The 17264-nt window shown below is 44.5% G+C and overlaps 1 protein-coding gene across 2 annotated transcripts in view; it reads right to left on the bottom strand.

Annotated features, from left to right (window-relative positions):
• Positions 1-17264, bottom strand: part of LOC100741267 (protein O-mannosyl-transferase TMTC2) — a 171923-nt gene that overhangs the window by 36399 nt on the left and 118260 nt on the right. For both annotated transcript variants that reach the window (XM_003492179.3, XM_024370004.2), the window contains exon 6: positions 12623-12708. In XM_003492179.3, coding sequence (XP_003492227.1) covers positions 12623-12708 — 86 coding nt within the window. The remainder of the gene's footprint in view (positions 1-12622; positions 12709-17264) is intronic.

Here is a 17264-nt window from a genome sequence, read left to right as displayed (position 1 = left end):
TCGATTTTCGTGGACAGAGCACTGATTAAGAGGCGATGAAAGAGAAGGAACGAGGGCGCGTAAAGTTTCATGAGTTACAATATGGAAATCGTCGATAGACCGGTATCAATTGCGAATAATTTTCTGTCTCGTTTGGGAGGTCATCGTGTACGATTAACGCGACGATTGATACTCCGTGGTGTTCTTTTTGCTCCCCTGTTAACGACGCAAATCGTTCGTGATGGTCAGGGCTTTTAAAACACGACTGGCTCGAGTAATTAGTGGACCGATCTGCCGCCAATTTGTGGACGACAGCCGCGACCAACGCACGAACAGCCAGAACCGCTCGATAAGAGTCGAGGTCTGCCGTTTTTCTGATAACTCACCGTCAAAATTCGCTTCGTTTATTCTTGTTTACCGTTTCGTGGCTGGCGTTCGGCATTTAGTTAAATTAATTACATTATACACTTACTACAAATTATACATATTGCATATTATATGGAGATAAAAGTTTCCTATGATAAGTGTCGAAATATTTTCGCCAATTAGTGTACGTTTCTTTCTTATCATTAAACTAACGAAACTTGGAATCTTCGCGATACACATCGATGAAACGACGGAAACTGAACGCATCAAATATTTGTTAATAGTCGAACGTGTGAGCAACCGAGACAATGGCATCGTAATGCAAAAGTAACTACCACTTACGTAAACAAGATCAAACGATCGCCGCGTTTACATAAACGCTTCGCTATAACGACACGACCGCACATTACGGTGGCTGTACCTCTCTATAAATAAATAAATAACGCTTTGCATAATGCGCCGCTTAATCAGTCGACGCAGGGAAGGTCGCAAGAAACCGCAGCTAAGTAATTCACGTTCGCGATATTAAATCAAATTTGGTTAAATTTAATTGAAATCTCGCGGTGGTTACGCGCGACACAGTTATAGAACGAAGACTCGCGAACGGTAGCAACGAGTCCGGGAAACGCGTTCCGCTGAATCGCCGCGATAAAACACCATTTGCAGAGTTATTGTGTGTAATTCGTGCTAATTCGATGTCGTGTAGCGCGAACCTCTTTCACCGTTCGCCGCGGTGAGCAAACGGAAATTTTATCGCAGTTCCTGTGCCATTAGACGAAACGTTGTTTTCTCTTCCCATTACGAATCCAAAGCGGTGAGCGAATAAAGGAATAACAACTCTACCGAGGCAGAGGGAATCGTCGTAAATTAATTGGTTAAAATAATTCGTAAATTATCGCGGCCGTTTCAGCACGAGTCGTGAGCACAAAAATGCGTTCGTTCGTTTCGTGGCACGAGTATGTACGTATTGGAGGTGCACACGAGGGACGTACCGGCTGTATCGACCGGCGGAGGATGAAAATGTGCGAGCCCGTCGATATGTGTGTTTACGGTTTCCGTGTATCTAGTGTGTTTATATGCGCGCTCGCGTGTATGAACACCTAAGCCCGCGTCCGTGCACGTTCAACTTCGTGTGTGTACCTAAATGCGTTTACCTTTGGCCCGTCCTCCGCTTCCGTTTCGCTTCTTCCGTTTTCCTCGCTGTTTCCTTTTTTTCTTTTTTTTTTACTCTCACACGCGTCACGTTGGAGCAACATCGAAGTGAAGTAGCGAAGGCCAGTTAGGGGTTTGGCTAAAAAGTGGCGAAGCAAGGTGTGCCGTTCGGGGACTTGGAGGAGTGGCCGTCCTCGAAATTCGCCCTTGTGTTCCACGGCTCGGCATGGAAAATCCTTTTAAAGGAGAAACTTTACTCGCCCGAGTAGACGAGAAGCTTGGCTCGCTTCCTAGCCCACAGACACGATCATTTTCAGCGTGATATTTTCTAAAGAGGGGGACGACAGTTTCGCAAACGAAGTGACGCTCGCCAAGTTAACGGTGTGTTTCCAAGCAATTCCTTGCATCGACTATCTTTTCGGTAGACCAAAGGTCGGTCCGAATGCTCGAATCAGCCGAGCGTAATTTTGTAAGCAATTTCGCGAATCTCAAATTCCAGTTTCCTGGATATTCCCTGCCACCGCCACTTCGACGATTTCCATCGGGACGAAGGAAGGATCAAAGTATCTGCGCGAAGGATAGGTAGATAGATAGATAGATAGATAGATAGATAGATAGATAGATAGATAGATAGATAGATAGATAGATAGGAAGAGAGAGAGAAAAGAGGAGGTTGTGGTAAGGTGCAGCGGAAGTCCTCGGCCGAATTGCCGTGTTCGGGCGAATCAATCGTGTTAAGTGCTCGTACGGCAACCTGGCTAATTTCCGACGATCCAACTGGGAATCTCTATGCTTGTTCGGGGGTTACGAAGAACAAGACGAGAACCAAACAGGGCGCCCTTTTCCGCGCTTATCTACTTTAGAATTCCTTTATTTTCTGGTCGAACGGAAACGTCGAAATTTAATAAAATTTGGAAGGGAGTTGATGGGAAATCACTCGGTTGGGTTTGTAATAAATGCAAAGTGCAACGTGAGCGTAATTAATCAAACAAAATTTCCCTCGCGTGATCGCTAGCAATGTCCTCTGGCCGACGGATCTGTTAATTTTGCTGATTAATGAAATTTACGGTTTCGACCTGCGAGTTCATCGACGCACGGTTAACATGTGAAAGGACGAGTTGTTTCCGACGTGTGTAGAGAGAGTCCTATGGATCTTGATCGACCGCGCTATTAAGTTATTGCACGGTAATTCATCTAATTTTACTGTGATCGATGTTTGAAGCCAACATACCGGGGAACGACGTCGGCAATGGCGATGGCGGGAAAATTACGCCGGAAAGTTGTCGCGGCAAGCAATTAATCACGCTCAGATTTCGGGCGATTGTCGTCGCGCGATCGGCGCGCAAAGCCGAATCGTATTTTTTCGTCGATGGAGGGGGACAACGGAATACGAATCTGTTAAACGAATGATAAATTTTTCGCTAAGTTTCATTTTACTTTTACAGTTGTACGTTTCCTGTTCGCATCATCGACTTGATTAGTCATTTCATTCGCGTTAAATTTGTCGAAAGTGAAACGATCGGTGATGTTCTCTGTTGGATGTTCCTTATGCATTATTTTCTTTTCGTTTAGAAATGTTTCAATGAGAACTTTTTCCCGTACAACGAACGAGTAAGTAAATAAATAAATTTTATACGCGCTTGATCTGCCGAAAGAGACACGAACAGGAACATTCGATTTTTATTCGAAAGTTCTCTACTCGATGCGTTTCATTGCTCGTACAGCTATGACTTTCCGTTTACCCCAGGTCTACTTATGCGGCTACCTGTACTACTCGTAGTCTGATCGTACCTTCCACGCGGTTGGCGATATATTGACTTACTCCAGTAGTCAAAGTTGCATGAACGTGTTCTTATCGAGCTCGCCGGATGTTCGATCGTTCGAACTAATATTAAACGACGCTGTGTTACATCGTAAAGTGTCGTTATCTCCCTACCTTCGTTCCTCGTCTTCAGCTTAAAATTCCACTGCACACAAACACACACACACACCCACATATACATATACCCCTGCCGCTTAACTTCTATACATTTTGAACTCTAATCCGCAGTGGAGCGTCGAAAGGGAAAGTTCAAGGTAGACTGTACGTGATGGCACGTGTACGTACTAAAGTTAACGGATTTATCTTTACTCGAGAAAAGTTCACGTAAAACGAACGATAAATAAATTAAGAAGCCTATAGTATAAAGTATAAATATGTTTGTATCCAAGTAAATACCGTAATCTAAATAGCAAACATTCGGTGGAGTATCTTGCATGCGTTAATCTCATCGCCCTTAACGTTTAGAGGGCTCTCGTTCGTAATTAATTCAATTAATGGCACACACGACAGCCAAGGCTATCGTGTCTACGGGTGTAACTAGCGTACACGCGTGCAGAGTAATGTGCTACAGGAAGGGACGAGGAATTTGTAATAACGATACCGGTTTTCCGAACGACTGGTTAATCCAGTCACATCTCGCGTGCATAGACCATGGTCATTATTCCTAATGGATTACCGTTCTTGCTTGCCGTTCGATAGTTAAGAGGTAGTAATTAACACCTATCAGCTGTATTCTCTCACCTCACGAATACACCGTATCGTCCCTTGTTTCTACGTTCCAGGATACGTTCCACCCTTGAAATCGAGCTTTCGGGCTTGCTCGAAATGTATCAGATACGCTATCCCATACACGTTCGGGTAATCATTAATCATTGCCTAGTAGAGAGCGTTTGATGACGCGTAACAGTTGTTTATTGTTTCAGGAAATGACGTTACCGTGGTTAGAAGCACAGTTCTGTATGTACAAATCTTGTAAGTGACTGCACGCAGTGTATTTCTCTACAAAACCGGTTTGCTCGCCATAGTTTGAACATTGCCTCTTTGCAAATTCCATTTATGGTAATTGAGATGGAATTTCCAGAGAGACTGATCACACTTGTTATGGTAATAGATATTTGAACAGAAGTTATTAATGGTTAAAACGGTGGGAGAATTTTGTTAACGTCGCGGGGACCTCGTTTTCTCTCCGACCACGTACGGTCTTATTCCATTTCTAACAAACGATGTTCTCCAGGGATCGAAGTTCGTCAATTTAATTGTCGTTGTTCGGTAAGACCGTGAGGCGAACTTGGAACACCAGAAAGATCCTCTCGTTTCATTCGCGGAGAACCGATGACTGTGTACAGACTCGAAGCGACGGCCGGGTGTACACTTCACGAGTGCTCGCCGACACGTCTGTTTGCTCGTCGGTTCTCCAGCTTCCCTGCTGGAAGTTGGTTGCTTTAATTGAGTCACTTGTGTATCGCGCAAGGCGTTTTACGTACGCAGCCAAACGGGTAGTCTGGAAAGTTTGTGTCGCAGTAAGTCTTCGGCCCGAGGCGTTTCCTGCTACGCGACATCGTAGTTCAAAGGGAATCGGGGCCTTCAGGTGTTACCGCTTTTTTCCCCTCCCTCCTTCTTGCTCCTGTCCCTCTTTCGTCCACATAGCTTCGAACAAACTTTCCTTCCTTTAAAACGTTCCTTGGCGCTTCAACGTTGGCCGAACTTCGTTTCACTTTTCCAGTCGAGATTCAAGTTTCATTTTGGGTCCTCTATCGATAGTTTGTTTAAAAAGAAAAAGACCTAGTGCTAGTTTAAAGGGAAATTTACTTGAGAATATGTTGGCGAATGTCTAAACATGGACTATCGATAATATCCTCCAAGTTGTCTCTTTCTTCCTCGTTCGAAACACGATAGAACAATATTTTCTCGTTTCAAGCACGCGTTAACCAGACACATCGACCATGTACAAGGCAAAAGTGGTGGCACTCGTGTAGGAGGATCGATCTCGAGACCAGGCGCCGGTGCTTTATTAATAATGCACGTTATTAGCGCGATGTCGCGGCTTTTTACCCCCCAAACACTTGGCGGCCACTTGAAGCGTTTGTCCCTCTCGAGAGGGATGGAGGCGATTATCCATGAAAGTGCTCGAGCCATATTAGCCGATTACGCGGTGCACGCTTCACGGTTAAGCAGCCTCCACGTACACGTAACGATTTCAACGCGGCCGTAGCGTTTAATTGTGGCGCTCCGCTCGGGAAGCTCCTCCGGGCAGAAAGACTCTTTCTTCTTTTTTACTTTTTCCCTTTTCCTTTTTTACTTTCCTTTTTTTTTCGCTTCGAATTTTTCCGCGCAGGAGGCGCGAAAATTACTACAAAGGGCTCTCGACGTCGTTCCTTTTGTCCCTTGCCACCCTTCTTCTCCATCCCACCATCCCCGTCTCCTCACCGCTCCGCCAACGTCGTCACCGTTGGCCGTGGTCGCTCTCCATTCTCTCAGACCGGCAACAATCGAAAGTCGCTCCACTTCTCGCGAGCAATTTAAAGCTCGGATTATAATTAAAAGTAGCTGAAAAGGCCACTTGTTTCATTGGCCTCGTGGGTCTACTTTCGTTTACGTTAGAGCACGGCAAAGGTCAATACTTCGCTCATTTCATCTGATGAAATTACCAGCGTGGTTACATTTTCTATTTTCCGTATGCACCGGTTCCCGTGTCCTTTTTCTTTCTCTCTCTCAATTTCTTTCTCTTTTTATCGTGATGTACCGTTCCAGTAGAACAGTGAATCGTAATTCGGCACCTGCACTCTCGCCTTTCCACGACTGATTTATCCTCTCGTATCGTTCTCTCACGTTGCTCCCTTTTACAACCTCCGTGCTGCGGAACACGTGTTTATTTCTATCTCTTAGAAATCACGGCACCAAACGATCCTATAGTAATATAAGCTTGCCAGAACGAATAACAACGAGCGCTTACTTGGGCATAAAACAAAAGCACACAGACCGTTCTGCCGGGCCACGCCAGTTTCTTCTTCGTTCGCGTGTTTATATTCACCGCTGTTTCTTGCATTTGCCTTCGCCAATATTGATCGAATCAATGTTTACTCGGTGTTTATCAGCTACCACACCGAGCGAATTGATACGCCCCGACGCATCAATACGATCAAATTGAGAATTTCCTTGGCAAGTCAAGAGGCCACTAGAAATCCCGCCGTTTACCATTTCTTCGTTCGTTCCTTGGTCCCCCCGAAGAAGGAACGTTTCGCCGTACGTGTCGAAGTTCCGTGCGAATCTGATCAAATCCCGAGCTTGCTTGCGTACAAAAGATGAGATCGCAGACAATTTAGCGCGTACTAAATGTGTATATTCAAATGCGTAACTCGCGCGCGAATCTCACAGTAGTTGGCGAATCCTGTATTCTCTGTATTCCGTGTCAGACTCGAAACTTTCTTGTTCACCATTTCCGCAATATTCTCGAACTTCGGAGAATCGAGCGCGACATGGGCCTGTCTTTGGAAATTGTCGGGACTCGTTCGAGTTCGAGGCTTCCTGGATTCATTGGTATATTCGATAACAAGCACGTCAATGAAGCACGAAAAGAACGTCGAAATCGATGGCACGTTCTGTTAGATCCCTCGGAGGAGAATGTAGAAAGCCTTGCTGTAGGTCGCGGAGAGATCGTGGTTGTTAGAAATAAGGAATTTTTAATATAGCGTACCTTGGCGAATCTAGGGAGCAGATTTTAAATATAAATATTTGTGGTTGCAGACTGGATTATATTTTCATTTTGAACATGTCACTTTAGCGATCGATATATAAATAATTGCCCCATCTAATTTAATAAATAATTACATTCCGTCAAATTCTGTTTAATATGTAAATGTCAAACATCAATCAAGTGCGACCTACAAATTAACTTGATACTTCTCAGTTTCAAACGCCAGTCACGTTATTTCCCATTACACGATACACCCGCATACGTAAATACATCGTTTGCTCTGTTTAATGTTTATTTAGTTTAAAGATGGAACGGCATTATTCCCTTGAGGTAAAAAGACGTCTGGGATACATCATTTGTTTATTATGTTATTGTAAACATTGACATCTCTGAATTTCATTTTGTTTCTACATAAAAGGATTAAATGTCCGTGAACAATTTGCAAGCATAATTACCTCAAAAATATTTTATTGGTAATTAGGCAAAACCTACGATAAATCTGGACAATCAAATCGCGAACAACACGTGATTAATAATTACAGTTCTGTCGATAAATTATATTTGTGTGGTACAATTCAAAGAAGAGGACGTATATTCCTTCTTCCATAATTGAGCTACCAAAATGATGTACCTGCGCAAACTGCATCAATCAAGCCACACGACATCACCTCCAGGTGAACGGAGATCGGTCAATAGCAACATCAATATTTATAAAAGACACAGCACACAGGCAAACCAACAGAATTCAACCAGAAATCGTTCCGAATATATCAGAAGTCGATTGTTATGCGAATCAAAATTTAATGAATTATAAAAGAAGAAGTATTTATCTGTTCGATACTTCTACCAAAAGTGTCTATTATTTTGCATTTGAAAGATTGTTACACAAGCAATCGTTACTTTGCGTCACTCTATAGTCTACACTCTTTGCAGCCTAAACGTCGAATTAGAACGAATTTTTCCATTCGAATATCTCACAAAGGACGCCACCGTGAACGCAGAACATTTTTTTACTAAAAAAGAAGAAAAAATGGGGATAGGAAGAAAATAGGAAAAATGCAAAAAGAGGAGAAAACGAAAGGGGGGGTAGGGGGACCAAAGGTATATACGCCGATAGCGTCGATAAAAACAGCGCGCAGGTAACGAAGTTTACGGATGTCTCTTTGCAGACCTGGCTGAAAATTCAAACTTTCCATATCGTCTGGCTAGAAGGCGGGTGTCGCGCTCAACAAATTTTACGACGCCGATAAAATTACTCCGGCTAAAGCGGCTGAACGGAAGATCGGTTAAATTACGTTCGCCAACTTCGCGAAACTTTTAATACACATCCTGTAGACGCGAGGCTTTTATAACGCGGCATCGTTCGATCGTTTCGCCAGAGTAGTCTCGATCCTTGGCTATTTATCTCACCTTTGCTCGTCCACTCTGGCCATCGTTTGTCCTTTATCTACTATTTTTTTCCATTCGCCTCTCTTTCACTGCTCTTTTTCTTTTTATCCTCTCCCTCTTTGCCACGAGATCGAGAGAATTTATTTCGCGGACTCGCGAGACCAAAGGAAAAAAAAAGTTTAACGAACCTTACGGGTCAGAAGCTGATAACGCCCCGTATTATCTCGAATACGGAAGTTTCGACGTCCCGACTGAAACCGTCCCCGCGGATGCAAATTCGATTACGACGCGATGAGTTAGCCAGCTGCGAGTGAAGAACCGATGATTCTCCACGACGACCTATCGCTCACTGTTTCTTCGTATTTAAATAACAATTGAAAATCGCTGACGCGATGCTCGAGGTGGTATTTCGTTCCACAAGATCAGCTGTACAGAATACGTGTTTTACACGGTATCGCGTATTATGTTAAATATTGACGATTGCCTGAACAGTTAATTGGTAATTACGCAAATAGCAACGCTTATTATGTGTTTTACGCCTTCATTGCTCGTTGATTTATCCACGTACTCTGTAACCGTATTACATTGTTTGGTTTAAAGAAGCGCGATAATGGAACCGGTATTTCGAATTATTAATCGCGGCTATCAGATTCGTTCGTTTCTCTCCATTCTTTTCTCGAACGTGTGCAAATTCACGGAGGTGGAAATCTGGGTCGAGAGTTACACCTGTAGCAAACGGGTCACCGATAAACATTCTAAATCACACACCATCGAGATACGAATCTCGTCAGCTGTTGATCTACCTGTAAACGGGTTAATGTCGATCACTAACTCTCTTACAACGAACCACCAACTTCACCTTACAATCGCGAAACACGATTTTCAAGCTCGATCATGTTGAGAACGCGTAGTTTGCTGAAACATCCTTTCGTGTGTTCTACCCTCTGCGCCATGACCGACGTAACTAGGCAAGCTAATTACAAAGTATATTATACTTATATAAATCACGATCGTTTTTGAAGCTCGTAAACGTGAATCTCGAAGGAAAGTTAGAATCTCTGATCGTCGTAAGAGCTTCGAGGTGGTTCCATATTCGTTGCTGGACGTTGAATCACCATGATAACGCACGAACGACGCCAAGCAAGTGACCGGAGCCAGGCGAACAAGTGGACAGGGATCGAGCAAATTAGTTGCTGGACGAAGATGAAATCTGACGAGCGAGCGCGGGACGATGTTCTTGCAGGTCCGCTTTATACGCTTGCCAACTAGTCCGCTTATGGATGCAAATGCGTTTCGAGGAAGTGCCGGGCGGACATTGAAATTCTGTCTCTTCTCGGGGCCCGCGTTTTCCGCGCAACCCCGGCATATTTTGCTCTACGAAATCGCGTTATAATCGTTCTGCGAAAATTCACCGTGTAAACAGCATTGATAAAGCAGCTTTTTCCTCGCGTAAAAGTAATGCATGGCTGGATATAATTCGCGCCCGCTCTTATTTCTCTCGTTTTAAAATGACGTGAAAAACCGAGCTGCCCGCTGTATTCGTTTCGTTTTTAACGAGACGAGTGGTGCTATAATTTATACGGAAAACTAGTTACGTTGAAACGAACCGATGTTTCGAAACTTTCGAGACGGGGAAGAAAAAAAGAGGGTAGAAGGATCAAATCAGGGGTAGACCAGACAACTGAAGACCATCTCTCATCGTTCTGAATAATAACGGAGAAATTATTTCGCAAATATATTTATTTTAGCTAGGTGAACGGGGACTGATTGAATTTCCAAGTTGTACGAACCCCGTCGCCTCGAGAGGCCAAGTGTTTCCGATAGAACAACCGGTTGATTAAACGATTCAAGCCATCCTCGTGCGCGCCTGCTCTTTCTTTCTCTCTCTTATACCGAGAAGCTCGTTGTTTTATGAACAAAGTTGAAATGCCTTCGAAATAACTCTGACTAAACACTTAAAATCGATCTTCCCAGAGCTTCCCAGTGCCATCTCGCTTTTTTATAGCCTTTGTAGAACGATGAAACGATGCCGTCTATCCGGCTCTGATAGACTAAATTTAGACCAAGTTCCATGAAATCTATTCTTACCTTTATACGCGTCTGCAATCGTACGATTGAAAATTCATAACTGTATCCGATCCATAATTCAACTTTGAAAGCGATAAATATCCTAAACCTATAAAGTAACTTACGTCGATTCAAACGAGCAAATAAAAAGTAGAACTCGAGAAAAGTTGGTAATTGCAATCAAATTAATTACGTCGTTTTATACGGCGATATAATTGAATGAATAACTGCACAAAGGAATTTATATTTTATGCAAATGCTATTGGAAAAGCGCTCGCAGTCTGAGTTGGAACTCTATTGTTGGTCACTGATGACCTACACGATGCTTAACGCAGTAATTCATACTTGATAGTTATTAAATCCGTTTAGTCGTATATTAAATCTTTAAAGGGAGAAAATGGCGACGGTATCGCGAGGTTAGCGTGGCGTAATCGTTAACGAGCAAGAGACGAGCGTCGGAGCGAGTCGACACGAAGGAATATGGTGGAGCCGGTAGGACGCAATAATAAATAGCCGGGCAAGTGGAAAGCGTAAAATAAGATCAATATCGCGGCAGGCCGGAGCATTTGCTCGGTAATGAACCATTCCCAGGACGGTCGAAGTAAATCGTCGTACGTGGATCGTACGGTCCACGTGACAAACGACGGCCGTTCTGTTCTTTTCCGACCCCGCGCCACCGTTTCCAGCCCGCCTCGCTCTCCTGGGCAAAAGGTGGCTCGTTAAGGAACCGAATCGGTCCCCCGATTCTCTGCTGCGGTTACGCCTACCGCGTGTACTTTGATTTTGTGCTAGAACCGTGGCAAAAAATCGGCGCTGATTACGCGGATATTGTTTTCCAACGGAGCAAAGCGAGAACCCAATGGATCCTATGATACGAGCAATTTCCGACTTTCAGGGATTAACGAGCGAAATAAGAAAACGATTCGCGAGTTCTTTGTTTTGTAGAAGAATCATTAGTTCAGAGTGTATCGAAAAATCACGCGATGGTTTACGTTTAAGAGATCGTCGCGAGGTTTTTAGTTCGTTCGACCACATTGTCGTGAAAGTATTCGTTGGTTTAGAGAGCGGTGTTGATATTTTCAGAAGGTATTTCTGCCTGGTTTAATGCCGTATCAGCAAGCGAAGTCGTACAACGGAAACCGCAAGCCGCTGCGAAATAAATAGGAATAATATTTACGTAGCCGAGGATACGTGGACGAAAGCCGGTGACTCTGGACCGCGATTTAACCGGAAACAGTATATCGGCGAGCTACGAGGTAAATATCTCTCGCCGGAGTATACGGCAAACACCGTCAGCTCCGACCCGCTCTTTTTTCCCCTCTCCGTCGTGAAATTTTCGTCGACATTCTTGAGCACGCGCGATTACGCGCCTAAAGAAGAACAAATACGAGATTTTTCGATGGAGTTTCGACCGTGACGTCCCATGGAGCTTACCGTCGGGGTTGACGGTCAACTTTACCTGGGGGGAATGCGCGACACGTTCCCAGAGGGTGTTAACAGGAAAGCCAGTGACAGTTTCACCCTTCGTACAAAAGATCTTGTGCATTGTGCATCCTAATGAACGTAGCTATATCTCCTAGCTATGTCTTGCTGCAATACTTTCAGTGGCACGAGTAAATAACGTAGTCGACTAGACGGTGTTTTGTTAATCTCGAAGAACAGTATACAATAATTGTCTTTTGGTGGCTTGATCGCTTTGAAGCAGAGAATCGGATGACTAAAGACTTTGGTAGGTTACACGTTGTTACCGCAATCGTTCGACGAGAAGAACTCTTGTTAAACATGTATTTAGCGAACAAGTTCTCGCGGAATGTACGGTGCTTCATAGGGTTCTTTCGCGGCTTGAACAAAGTGAAACGCGAAGAGTCGTTCTATTTTTCACGCGAGAATTGCCGCTTCAGTGCCCTAATGAACTGCGATAACTTGCGACCGAGGTTCATTAATGGTGCACGCCGGCTGCGTCAAACTATATTTCGCCAATTCGAGCCTCGGAACATTAACATCAATTTCCAACCTTGCGTACCTTTCGATGGGTATAGGGAGGGCTCGAGAGGAACACGTCCGTGGAAAAAATCGAGAAACTCGAGAATTCCATTGGAAACTCGATCGTTTCTTGTTGCAAAGGTTACTTGAGAAATAATGGAAATACTTACGAGCTAACGAAGGCCGGAAATGGATCGCTCGCTGATAACTCAAAATCGCCTCCTCGTAATTCTTCCTGCCTTGCTGCAGTATTCCCCTGGAACAGACCGGCAGAAACGATCGATTAGTGAATGCAATCTCTGCTTAATATTGAGGTAGGAATTTTCGAGGATTTAAGTATTTATTTTAACGCGTTTACGAGGTTTGTTGGTAGAACCTACCAGTCTAGTGCTATGCGATCGAATCGCGATCGCAACGTGCCCGAGTGCTCTCCATCGATAACAATCTCGGACGAGGAACGATTAATCATCGTTCGAACAATGCCACTCTCAGAAACGATAAAAATATTACTTGTCAACCGATGACTTATCGTGCAGAGGTCGAACGGTGTAACGAGCGTACGGGAAACGAACGAGGGTTGGGACGGGGAGGGTGCCAATAAACGAACTTTATAACGCCTACACACGGGCCCACGTGCCATCGTGGCACATATTTTAGGGAAAAATTCATTTTAACGCGTCGGTGATTAATCTTGCCTCGAACGTTGTCACTCTACGAACGATGAAAATATCACTTGTCAGTGTGAAGGCCTTGGGCGAAGGCAGGGTGTTGGGAAACGGGGTGATTTACCGGGCTGAGTTACCGGTAGGCGTCGTACTTTTATCGCTAATAATTTTCCTCGAGTTGCATATTAAAATCGAATCTGCCAGAGTTCGAGTAAGCGAAAGAGGAAAAGGTGGCGGAGAGACGTGTAGGGACGATATCTTAAAAGTCATTATGTTTGCATCGCGCGTTCTATTATTTCTCTTATTTCACGTTAAAGGCGAGGAGAACCGAGCGATTTAAGAAGGTTTCTCGATCGATCGATCACGCCAATCGTGCATATCGACTTGACGTTAGAAGCTTGAAAAAAGATTGAGTTGGACGAAGAAATGCAGACGTGCGTGCCCCGCGATGGATCGATAATCCATGGCTTCATAATCGGCAATCGTCGATGATTAATCCTTTCGCGCGTGGAATATTTTATTAAGGTTGTCTCGTCCATTTACGGAAACCATGTTCGACTAGCATTCGTCGAGTTGGTGAATGTAACACCTACGAAAAGCAACGGTCGATATTAAAATTTCAGTCTGGTAGGTCACGCTAACAATCGCTACCGTTTCGTCGCTGTTTTATCATCGGTCAGGCCGTGGGAGAGAAACATATCGAGGATCGTGATCGAGAGCTTTCGCGTTACTGTTTCGAGCCGAAGCTTCATTATTTTAACCGAATATAAAAATCCGGTTCGCGTCGTTTCAATTTGTTCCAGTTCGTCGTGAAAAACTTATACTAATGACACGCTTTGTGAACGTTCGAGCGACTGCGAAGAAAGAAAGAGAAAGCAAGGGGAGAAAGCAGGGGAAGGGAAACGAAGACGAACGTGGTCGGTGGACGAGAAAAAGAGGAAGATATTTTCTTTCCAGTCAGGCGAACCGGCCTGAACCAGAAGAGTTTTCCTGTTCGTTAACGAGACGCTACTCCACGTTCGTTAACTTTCAAGATGAATATTCGCGCAATATATAATGGACTCCTTCTCTCTAGCGCCACCTATTACCGCTTTCCACCCCTCTCCGGATTTTTATTCTTTCTCTCCTCATAACAATCCCTCTCGTTTGTACCAATTTGCAATCGTCCGCGATATTTCCCGCGATTTATTATTCCAACCTGGTCTCGGTTAACGGGTACACGCTATTAAAACCGTTTCTCCACCGCTTCTTTACCGCGGAACGATCGTTTTAAAAGACACTCCGCTTTGCTCGGAATTTCTTCCCGAGACTTAACGATACTCTCGCTCGACGAACGATCCCTACTCGACGATTCTAATCGTGGTTGTTTCTCGTCGGATTTTTCAATACGCGATAAGAGAACACGTGTCCCAGACAATAACAATTGCGCCGAGAGGCCACCCATTGTTTCGCTTTATTCCTGTAAATCTGTTTCAACGAACGGTCAACCAGTTTCAACGATTCGTACGAGGACGCTTCCAATCGCGCTTATTTCGAGTGGTTTACGCGACGACGAGGGTGAACGGCCGGTGGCGCGAAGGGTCGTGGATAAACGACCGCGCTAGCCCCGCTCGATTGTTAAAATAAATACATTGTTCAGGCATTGTTCGGTCCTTCGCTCTATTATTTGCAGCGTCGTCTATGTAACGAGCGACCACGGGGACCAGGTATGTAACGACATTTCGCAACAAGCGTGTACACTGTGCACGCGCGGCTTTGTGCCATTGCTAGACTCGATGACAAAGCGAGCTTCGAATATTCCTACCGTTCCAGTTCCAACCTTTAGCTCGTTGAAAATTTTATCCAAGCCCTGTATAGATACGTGAGACGCCTGACCGTTGGGGCGTGAGAGGAAAGATAGGAATGCCAGTTGCAAGTAACGAAAGCCGGAAGATTCTGAAAGACGAATTGAAAATACGAGAATGAAAAAAAAAAATAAAGAATATTAGATAATAAGGAAGAAAGCCTATGGATGGAAGGTAGTGGCGTTTTGTGGGTCGATGCAAAATATTATCTGTCCGTTTAGGTGTTGCGCCAATAAAATAGAGACGGCCATAAAGCTCGTCGCGCTCAACATAACGCGCAACCGATAAACGAGCCGAGGGTACGAGCAAACATCGTATCCAACGAAATATGGTTGCGACTCCGAAACAGAAACATTCGCGTGCTTGTAGCGTTTACAGGAAACATCGGTGCCTGCGTAACTCGATGAAAATATCCCGACGATTGTGCTTTCATAGACAAAGGGAGACACCTTCCAGTGAGAAACACAGAGAATAAACGATTGGTCAAGTTGTGAATCGTGGAAAGGATGGCGTCGAATGGAACGGACCGTATAACATATTCGATTATTCCCTTCATTTATTTCCTCCTTCGAGTAACTTCAAGTAATCGCTCTGTCCCCGATCAAGCTGGACGAATCGCTAAATTGATGTCTGTTGTTTGCAATTCGAAGAGCCAAGCATAAATTCAACCGAGAGTATCGTCGTTGTTTGCCTCTTGTCGGTTAATTTATTACTATACAAGGTGATTCTTTCGAAGAGTTGACAGCCGCTAATGCGATTACTCGACGGACTGAAAGTTTGATCGGGGACGAAAACATCGTGTGTACAGGGACGAAATGGATCCGACGAAACCGACCTGTTTCCACAGTCAGAGGGGCCGATACACATAATCGTCGATAGCAGTTCGGTTAATCGTCGATTGGGAAACGGGTTACGCCGTGCGATAAACCGACCGGGCTTATGGATTTCAGGGACATCGTTATTCGTTAATGACTCGGATTACGTCGAGAGGGATGAATAAAAATCTCAATAAAATTGCAGCCACAGGGGGGTTTTATCGCGTTAACGAGTCTGTCTAGTGACGCATCGATACTACTGCCGGGAATCTCAAAGCTGAATGGCAGCCGATAACTCGTACGTCCACGTCGCATTGTTCGCTACGAATATCTGATATATCTATAATTATCGCTGCCGGATATTGCACAGAGCGTTCGATAATGACGATGCCGGTAATATGTGTTCGGTAATAAGCTCTTGCGGTATTGAAATTACTGTACCCTTGATATTCGATTTTATTCTCGAACACTTTCTCGGAACAGCCATGTGAAACGCTCCGAGCGGCCGATACTTCTGTGCGATAATATCGAGCTTGAAGATTTTATAGATTTATAAAGAGAGATTCGAGGAGTCAGTTGTTTACGATTAAAATTTTTCAAACGTATATATTCCAGGCTCGAAGATTCTATAAATTTTCAAGGCAGGGTTGAAAGTGTAAATTGTTCGCAGCTGATATTTTCGAAACATATTCCACGTGATATTACAGTTGCTTGCTGTTCTACGATAGATACATTTCCAACGCTCTTAAGGCTCTCAATATATAAAAATATTAATCTCTATTTCTACAATATGTTCCATGTGTTATAAACCTGTTATCGATTTTCACGGAGAGAACTCGAAATAAACTGCTGCTTCCGGAAAGAAGACTCGTCGTACAAAAGTCCTTCGCGACAGACGATCAACGACGACCATGAAAAGATAAATTTCCTTCGGAATCGCTTCATTTAATTTTGGAAGCCTCACCCAGTTACTGTTTCCTCTCTATGAAACGTCCCTGCAATATATTGCAGGATCGCTGCCGACAACCATGTACGGAGGTAAGGTTAACGATGTGCGATATCCCGCGTCGGCAAGCGTTGCAAGAAAAGCGACGAATCGGTCGTGAGTCCCATGTAATTCGATCGAAGGCTGTCCTTCGCCTATCGAGCGAGAAAATCAATTTGGTCGATCGGCAGCCGGCCATTCATAGGAGATGGCGCCGCGGTGATGACCGTCATCGCCATTGTCGTTTGCCAGCACCAGCGGCGTCAGCCTCGCCATCGCTGTCACCGTTGCTTCATCGAGCACGAGGGGCTATTGTCGTCGACGTCCTCTTCTCGACATCGTTGCGGTGGTATCGGCGGTCGTTGGCTGTGTTCGACCGGTAACATCGGCTCCATCGTTCCCGATGGATTCACCGAAAGGCTCCCATGGTCGTTGTTCCTTTCATCTTTGTGCCTGCTCGTTACGTTGCTGGTATTACGCCGAGAGATTGACGGCTCGCGAAG

Source organism: Bombus impatiens, unplaced genomic scaffold (assembly GCF_000188095.3).
Source record: "Bombus impatiens unplaced genomic scaffold, BIMP_2.2 scf_0664, whole genome shotgun sequence".
Classification (NCBI taxonomy): domain Eukaryota; kingdom Metazoa; phylum Arthropoda; class Insecta; order Hymenoptera; family Apidae; genus Bombus; species Bombus impatiens.
The sequence above is the reverse complement of the archived record's forward strand: the minus strand, read 5'-3'. Positions and strand labels throughout refer to the sequence as shown.